Source organism: Gekko japonicus, unplaced genomic scaffold (genome assembly GCF_001447785.1).
Source record: "Gekko japonicus isolate JY-2015 unplaced genomic scaffold, Gekko_japonicus_V1.1 scaffold4945, whole genome shotgun sequence".
NCBI lineage: Eukaryota > Metazoa > Chordata > Lepidosauria > Squamata > Gekkonidae > Gekko > Gekko japonicus.
This window is the reverse complement of record NW_015166586.1, coordinates 22066-31243: the sequence shown is the minus strand read 5'-3', so window position 1 is coordinate 31243 and position 9178 is coordinate 22066. Positions and strand designations below refer to the sequence as shown.

General features: G+C 51.2%; 1 protein-coding gene across 1 annotated transcript in view; it reads right to left on the bottom strand.

The window, feature by feature from the left end:
• Window positions 1-9178, bottom strand: part of LOC107111405 (EH domain-containing protein 2-like) — a gene marked incomplete at its 5' end in the record, with an annotated part of 46389 nt that overhangs the window by 20495 nt on the left and 16716 nt on the right. Inside the window, one exon of the mRNA XM_015412373.1 lies at window positions 2815-3227. Coding sequence (XP_015267859.1) covers window positions 2815-3227 — 413 coding nt within the window. The remainder of the gene's footprint in view (window positions 1-2814; window positions 3228-9178) is intronic.

The following is a 9178-nucleotide window of genomic DNA, read 5'->3' as shown; positions in this document are numbered from 1 at the left end:
GGAGGAGGAGGAGGAGGAGGAGGAGGAGGAGATTGGATTTATACCCCGCCCTTCACTTGGAGTCTCAGAGCGGCTTACAAACTCCTTTCCCTCCCCCTCCCCACAACAGACACCCTGTGAGGTGGGTGGAGCTGAGAGAACTCTGACACAAACTGCTCTTTCAGGAACAGCTGTGCCAGAGATTGTGACTGACCCAAGGTCACCCAGCCAGGTGCAAGTGGAGGAGTGGGGAATCAAACCCGGTTCTCCCAGATTAGAGTCCACACACTCAACCACTACACCAAACTGGCTCTCCTCTTCTCCCTTTCTCACAATAGAAGAACTGCTGGGCACTCCATGAAACTGATGAGCAAGTAGGCTTAGAACAGACCAGAGGAAGTCCTTCTTCACCCAAAGAGTCATGATGAACACGTGGAATTCCCTGCTGCAGGAAGTGGTGGTGGCTACAAGAATAGACAGCTTCAAGAGGGGACTGGATAAACTTATGGAGCAGAGGTCCATCAGTGGCTATTAGCCACCAGGTATAGACGGAACGCTCTGTCTGGGGCACCGATGCTCTGTATTCTTGGTACTTGGGGGGGGCAACAGGGGGAGGGACTTCTGGAGTTCTGGCCCCGCTGGTGGACCTCCTGATGGCCCCTGGTATTTCTGGCCACTGTGTGACACAGAGTGTTGGACTGGATGGGCTGTTGGCCTGATCCAACATTGGCGTCTCTTACGTTCTTATGTTCTTATGCCATTCTTGATTTTGTCAGTGTTCAAGTCATTAGCCACAAGGTATAGATGGAAGACTGTCTGGGGCAGGGATGCTCTGTATTCTTGGTTCTTGCAGGGCAACAGTGGGAGGACTTCTGGAGTTGTGGCCCTGCTGGTGGACCTCCCGATGACCCCTGGGTTTTGGGCACTGTGTGACACAGAGTGTTGGACTGGATGGGCCACTGGACTGATCCAACATGGCTTCTCTTATGTTCTTATGTCTGGGGCAGGGATGCTCTGTATTCTTGGTGCTGGGGGGGCCACAGTGGGACGGCTTCTGGAGTTCTGGCCCCGCTGGTGGACCTCCTGATGGCACCTGAGTTTTGGCTACTGTGTGACACAGAGTGTTGGACTGGACGGGCCATTGGCCTGATCCAACATGGCTTCTCTTATGTTCTTCCCTCCACTCATTGCAATGGATTATTCTTCCATTGGTCCAGTCCACTGCAACAGAATGTCAATGAAGCCCTCTTGCCATTCACAAATATGCCCGTTCCACTGGAACAGTCTCCCCTTCAACAACACCAGCTGTCTCTACCTATCCTCTGACACCAGCCGGGGGTGTTGTAGCAAAACGTTCATATTTTTTTCGCAGTGGAACCTTTTATAGGAAGACCACCATTTTCTTTTATGACAATACCATCCACGGGATCTGTTCATCTGCCTTTCTCATGGCAATGGAGCATCTACCGCAGGGCTCCTCAACGTGGTGCCCCCCAGAGACCATGTCGCCCACCCAGTAGGGCTGCAAGGTCTACTTACCTGGCCAGTGGGGGGTGGGAGGGAGCCTTCCGGGAGTCAGGGAGGGCAGGGAGACATTGCTGCACACGACATCATCGACACAATGGCATCACGCGGAAGTGACGTCATCACACCAGGCACATTGTGTGGTGACGCTCTAGCATTTTGTTCAAAACTCTATGGTTACCATAGAGTTTTCGCCAAAATGCTAGAGAATCGACATGCAACATGCCCGGCATAATGATGGACTTGCACATGATGTTATCGCACCGACAACATCGAGGCAGGAAGGGGCTGCAAGCTATCCGGCAGTGGATTGGAGCCCCTGAAACCGGGGGGAAACCCACCCCAACTGGGGGTCTGGCGACCCTACCACCAACACCTTTCCTGGTCCCCATCAACTGTTTTTAGAAAGTGGGTGGGATCAGGTGGGGCTTTTCCCCAGAGGGGCTTCTAATAGGCCTATGGAGATTTGATTCACTGGGCAGATTTTTTAAAAACGTTGTTCGGCAGAAGCTACCAGCAAAGCACAAGGAGCTTCTCTGTGTGGCTGAAGGAAAACCGCGGCATCCATTTTGTTGCTGGCTCCACCGCATGCAGCGGCCATTTTGTGGCGGCCATTTTGTGGCTGTCCCCACCATGCTGTGTCAGAATTACCAAGGGGCTTTTGCCCAACAAGGCTTCTAATAGGCCGGTGGAGATTTGATTGTCTGTGCTAGGGTTGCCAAGTCCATCTTCCACCCCCAGCAGGGGACTTAGGGGGCATTCCTGCGTTTCCCTTTTAAGAGCACGAAGCTGGCACTCCGGGCTTGGGAGGAAACACGGGTTCCACACACTCAAAGGGAGAGAGAGGGGTGGGTGTGGGTGTTGGGGGTGGGGCTTCCCCCGCCGGCCACCTGGCCGGTGGGCGGGTAGAACCCCCCCAAAATCGGGGGACCCCTGGCAAACCGGGGAGGGGGGTTGGCAACCCTAGTCTGTGCAGATTTTTTAAAACGTTCGGCAGAAGCTACCAGCAAAGCACAAGGAGCTTCTCTGTGTGGCTGAAAGTAAGCCGCGGCGGCCATTTTGTGGCTGGCTCCACCACATGCGGCGGCCATTTTGTGGCGGCCATTTTTGTGGCTGTGCCCACCGGGCCATGTCAGAATCACCAAGGTGCCCACAGGCTCAAGAAGGTCAGGGACCCCTGATCTACAGAATAACTCCAGCCTGCTATTCCCCCTTGACGTGACCCACTGGAATATTCTCCCACTTGACCCCACCGCCTCCTCTTATTTCAAATCCCCGTCCCTTTTACTCCCTCCGACTCAAGGTACTCACCCTGACCAGACGGGCTCTCTTGACGAGATCATTGAGCTTCCTCAGGGCAGAATTCCGGGGCAGGTTCTGGATGTCCGTGAACAAGTCCTGCTCCTCGAGCTCAAAGAGCCGTCGGTTGTCGGAGATGAGCAGGGGCTCCGACCAGAAGGACCCGATGTAGACACGCAGCACCTCGGGGGTATTGAACACTTTGCCCAGCGACCACATGAGTGCGCCGTAGACCCGCATCAGCTGCTGCGTCTCCACCATGTCGGCCTTGTTCAGGACCACCCGGATCTTGTCCTCGTTGCCCTTGAGGGCCCGGATGGCCTCCGAGAACTCGTCGGAGATCTCCAGCTTGTGGGCGTCGAAAAGGAGGATGATGAGGTCCACGCGCTCGGCGAACCACTGCAGCACCGCCGGGAAGTCGTAGCCTGCGCGAGAGAGGGGAGAGGCTTCTCAAATAAAGGGTTATTTTTGTGTGAATGAGTTATGCTAATGAGTTCCCCTAGCTCTTTTTCTACAAAACGACCCCTGGTGTGTATGCTTAAGGAGCCTGTTTGTATTTGTTTATTTACATGTTATTCGCAGTGTTCCCTCTAAGCTGAGTTAGTGTGAGCCAGCTCACAGCTTTTTTAGCCTCCAGCACACACGTTTCCATAGAATCATAGAATGTTAGAGATGGAAGGGACCTTGCAGGTCATCTAGTCCAACCCCCTGCACTCTGCAGGAGCCTAGCCGAAAGATAGCCCTACAACATACCCAAAAGATGGTCGTCCAGCCTCCGCTTGAAAACGTCCAGCGAAGGAACCTCCACCTCCTCCTGAGGCAGTCTGTTCCACTGCTCAAACACTCTTACTGTTAGGAAGTTTCTCCCGATATTTAGCCAGTATCGACTCCCTTGTAATTTCCACCCACTAGATCGAGTTTTCGTCTTAGCTCCGGGAAGAGGGCTCCAGAGCAAACTCATTGATGCAGCAGCCAAATCTCTTGCTCACAACTTTAATGCCAGTCGCTCACAAAGCAGAGTTTTTGCTCACAAGACTCCATGGCTTAGAGGGAGCATCGGTTGTTTTGTCGTCTGCCTCTCTTACAGAGACTCAAAAGTGGATTACACAGGGGTGAGTCGGTGCAAGCGACCAAATAGGGCATTCAGGAACCAAACGCTTTCGGACAGTAGAAGTTTGGAAGCACCAGAAAGCATTGAAGCGCCGCATCGGTATTCACATGACACATACTCCTAACCACTACACCAAACTGGCTGGGTGACCTTGGGCCAGTCACACAGTCCCAACCTCGCCCACCTCACAGGCAGGGGTCATTTCCTGCGGGAGCGCACAGGAGCGGAGCTCCGGCAGTAAAGAGCCCAGGGGGCGGGCACATGCAACAAGCCCCACCCCCTGCTCCCAGCAGCCCTCAGTTGGGCCACGAGGAGCAAGAAGCAGCCAGGTAAATTACAGAGACCCCCCTGGCCCAAGGCAGTCCAGTGGCACCTTTAAGACCAAGTTTTATTCAGGTACAAGCTCTCCCTCCTCTGTGAGGACAGATCTGCACGTCCGTCCGTCCCCCATAGGTGGCAATCCAAAACAGTCCAGTGGAGCCTGAGTGGTGGGTGTTGCCTTCTGACACACTTCCGGTGATGTCAGGGGGTGTGGCATATGCAAATAAGTTATGCTAATGAGTTATGTTAATGAGCTCCTGCACCTCTTTTTCTACGAAATGACCCCTGCTCACAGGGTTGTTGTGAAGAGCCTCTAGACTGATCCCACATTGGACAGGGGGTTCGGCTAGATGGCGTGCATGCCCCCTTCCAGCTCTATGAATCTATGAGGATGAAACGGAGAAGGGAGAAATGTTGTAAACCACTCTGGCTCCCCGCAGGGGTAAACTGAGGTATCAATGTTATAAATCTACAAATAAAAAGAGACACGTGCCCTAGTATTGCTAGCAAACGCCAGGAAATCCCTTCTTTCCCCCCTCGCTCGTTCTTCTCAAACACACACACCCCAAAAGAACACTTTCGTAACTTGTACCTGTTTCTGAAGGTACAAAGACATCTACGCAAGGGGATTAAATGTACCTTGCAAAATTAAGCCATTGTGTGTTAGCTTGCATTCACTACTGCTCCCTTCTCAGAACCCGGAGGCCTCTCCTGTCCTCACAGTACAGATGATCACACCTTATACTGAATCACACCCTTGGTCCATCGAGGGAAGTATTGTCTGCTCACACTGGCAGCAGCTTTCCGGGGTCTCAGGCGGAGGTCTTTCCCATTCCCCTCCTGCCTGGTCCTTTAAACCAGAGATGCCGGGGATTGAACCTGGGACCTTCTGCATGCCAAGCAGAGGCTCTGCCACTGAGCTACAGCCCCACTTCATGGCTCTCTAGGGTGTCAGGTGGAGGTCTTTCACATCCCCTCCTGCCTGGTCCTTTTAACTAGAGATGCCGGGGATTGAACCTGGGACCTCCTGCATTCCAAGTAGAGGCTCTGCCACTGAGCTACAGCCCCACTTCATGGCTCTCCAGGGACTCAGGCGGAGGTCTTTCACATCCTCTCCTGCCTGGTCCTTTCAACTGGAGAAGCCGGGGATTGAACCTGGGGCCTTCTGCATGCCAAGCAGAGGCTCTGCCACTGAGCCACGGCTCCACTTCATGGCTCTCCAGGGTCTCAGGCGGAGGTCTTTCACATCCCCTCCTGCCTGGTCCTTTCAACTGGAGATGCCGAGGATTGAACCTGGGACCTTCTGCATGCCAAGCAGAGGCTCTGCCACTGAGCCACAGCCCCACTTCATGGCTCTCCAGGGTCTCAGGCGGAGGTCTTTCACATCCCCTCCTGCCTGGTCCTTTCAACTGGAAATGCCGGGGACTGAACCTGGGGCCTTCTGCATGCCAAGCAGAGGCTCTGCCACTGAGCTACAGCCCCACTTCATGGCTCTCCAGGGTCTCAGGCGGAGGTCTTTCACATCCCCTCCTGCCTGGTCCTTTCAACTGGAGATGCCGAGGATTGAACCTGGGACCTTCTGCATGCCAAGCAGAGGCTCTGCCACTGAGCCACAGCTCCATTTCATGGCTCTCCAGGGTCTCAGGCGGAGGTCTTTCACATCCCCTCCTGCCTGGTCCTTTCAACTGGAAATGCCAGGGACTGAACCTGGGGCCTTCTGCATGGCAAGCAGAGGCTCTGCCACTGAGCCACAGCTCCATTTCATGGCTCTCCAGGGTCTCAGGCGGAGGTCTTTCCCATCCCCTCCTGCCTGGTCCTTTCAACTGGAGATGCCGGGGATCGAACCTGGGGCCTTCTGCACGCCAAGCAGAGGCTCTGCCACTGAGCCTCAGCCTCTCTGCAGTAGATGAGTGCTGGTATATCACCCTAAGAGATACATGCACAAGGATTCTCTGAAACAGCCTGTGCTATAACTGTCAAGGGCAGGGAAATTGCAGAAATATCACCGCTGATGAAACCACAGCCCTATCCTTGAACTCCGACCAACTAGGCAAAGGGGAGAGAGGAGAACTAACCAGACTACATTGCGTTTGCAAGGAAGACGCCTGCCCTCCGTTCCAGGAGCGGATCAAGTAAAGACAGATGCATCTTTTTTGAGTACAAGGTGTGCCTGCCATTTTAATCCAGAAAAAAAGCCCCGTGCCTAGGGTTGCCACGTCTGGGTTGGGAAATACCTGGAGATTTGGGGGGGTGGAGCCTGGGGAGAGCAGGGTTTGGGGAGGGGAGGGGTCTCAGCAGGGTACAAGGCGATAGAGTCCTCCACCCCCACCCCCAAAAACCAGCCATTTCCTACAGGGGAGCTGATCTCTGTTGGCTGGAGATCGGTTGTCCTAGCGGGAGATCAGGCACCACCTGGAGGTTGGCATCAAGACTGATGCCAAGTAATCTGGTCAGAAACAGTGAGGGACTGCCTTTCCCCACATGTTCCTCAGAGAGCACTAAGATCAGGGTCCCAAAATTGTCTGGTCCTTCCAGGCCCTAAAGAAGCCAGGCTGGCTGCGACGAGGGCCGGGGCCTTCTCAGTGGTGGCCCCGGCCTGGTGGAATGAGCTCCCGGAGGACCTCAGGGCCTGGTGGGACCTTTTCCAGTTCCGCAGGGCCTGCAAGACGGAGCTCTTCCACCAGGTTTTCGATTAGGGTCCCGCCCTTCCAACAACCAAGCCTGGCCCCGATACCAACGCCCAGGGCTTTTTTTGTAGAAAAAGCCCAGCAGGAACTCATTAACATAACAGGCCACACCCAACAGCAGACACTCATTAGTATAGTAGGCCACACCCCTGACAGCACAGCGTATTAGCATATTAGGCCACACCCCCATGTTACCAGAAGTGTGGTCATCCAGCCACACCCACCTTTTGCTTCTTATTCTGTTTACCTTGTTTGTTGTCAAAACCCAGGGCCTTTTTTTGTAGCAGGAACTCCTTTGCATGTTAGGCCACACACCCCTAATGTAGCCAATCCTAATGAGTTCCTGCTGTTGGGTGTGGCCTATTATGCTAATGAGTTCCTGCTGGGCGTGGCCAACTCGGGAGCCAGCCGGAACTCCGTTCCTGCCCAAAAATAGCCCTGCAACGCCAACTCGATATGATCGATAGCCTGACAAAACCCAGACTACAGTGGCAGTAGATCACATGGATGCTGCAAACGGCGCCATCGGCTATGAATTATACTAGCACTTTATGAAATGTTTTATTCTGTATCGTTTGTGATTTTATCTAAATATGGAGTTTTAACTGTTTCGTTGTCTGTAAGCCGCCCTGAGCCTGCCTCCAAGGAAACTGATGTCTGTCGTCTGGAGGTCACTCGTAATTCCAGGAAAACAAGCCCCTTAGTCGCCTGGCGATCTGCAATGCCGAAACCGGGGAAATCAAATGTACCCACACAACCAGTGTTCCCACTAAGCTGAGTTAGTGTGAGCTAGCTTGCAGTCTTTTAGCCTCCGGCTCACACATTGTTTGTCTTAGCTCAGGGAGGAGGGCTCCAGAGCAAACTGATTGATGCAGCAGCCAAATCGCTCGCTCACAGCTTTAATGCCAGGAGCTCACAAAGTAGAATTTTTGCTCACAGGACTCCACAGCTTAGAGGGAGCATTGCCCACAACTGTGATGAAAAACGATTTCAGCCAGAGTTAACGAAGGCCTCTTAAGGAACTGCCCTAACTGCTCATTTTTCACATGTCAGTTCCAGTGTTCCCTCTAAGATGTTAGTGTGAGCCAGCTTACAGTTTTTTAGCCTCCGGCTCACACATTTTTTGTTTTAGCTCAGGAAGGGATGGCTCCAGGGCAAACTGATTTTTTATATATATAACAGATTTTATTAATGTCACAGGAAGATTCTACAAATACATGAAATGAAAAGAAATAAGAAACAGAATAGAAGAAGAAGAGAAGAAGAGATTGGATTTATACCCCGCCCTTCTCCTGCCTCCTCCTGGCAAACTGATTTTTTAAATATATAACAGATTTTATTAATGTCACAGGAAGATTCTACAAATACATGAAATGAAAAGAAATAAGAAACAGAATAGAAGAAGAAGAGAAGAAGAGATTGGATTTATACCCCGCCCTTCTCCTGCCTCCTCCTGGCAAACTGATTTTTTAAATATATAACAGATTTTATTAATGTCACAGGAAGATTCTACAAATACATGAAATGAAAAGAAATAAGAAACAGAATAGAAGAAGAAGAGAAGAAGAGATTGGATTTATACCCCGCCCTTCTCCTGCCTCCTCCTGGCAAACTGATTTTTTAAATATATAACAGATTTTATTAATGTCACAGGAAGATTCTACAAATACATGAAATGAAAAGAAATAAGAAACAGAATAGAAGAAGAAGAGAAGAAGAGATTGGATTTATACCCCGCCCTTCTCCTGCCTCCTCCTGGCAAACTGATTTTTTAAATATATAACAGATTTTATTAATGGTAGCCCTGGTCCAGTGTTCCCTCTAAGATGAGTTAGTGTGAGCCAGCTTATAGTTTTTTAGCCTCCGGCTCACACATTTTTTTGTCTTAGCTCAGGACAGGATGGCTCCGGGACAAACTGATTTTTTTTTAATATAACAGATTTTATTATTGTCACAGGAAGATTCTATGAAATGAAAAGACACAAGAAACAGAATAGAAACACTACTAACAGTGGAAACTATACTCTACCAACAAAATTGGTTACTTTGTACTTATAGACTCCAAGGCATTTTGAGCCATGCTTGTAAAGTTTTTGTTACGTTGCATGATTTATGTTCTCCGATATAATTTTGCATCCAGTTGTAAAATCTCGCCCATTTTCTTTCAAAGTCACTGTCTTGTTTTTCATGTAGTCATAAAGCTAATTTGTCCATTTCTGCTGCCTCTAATAGTTGGAAAATAAGTTCTTTCTTTGAC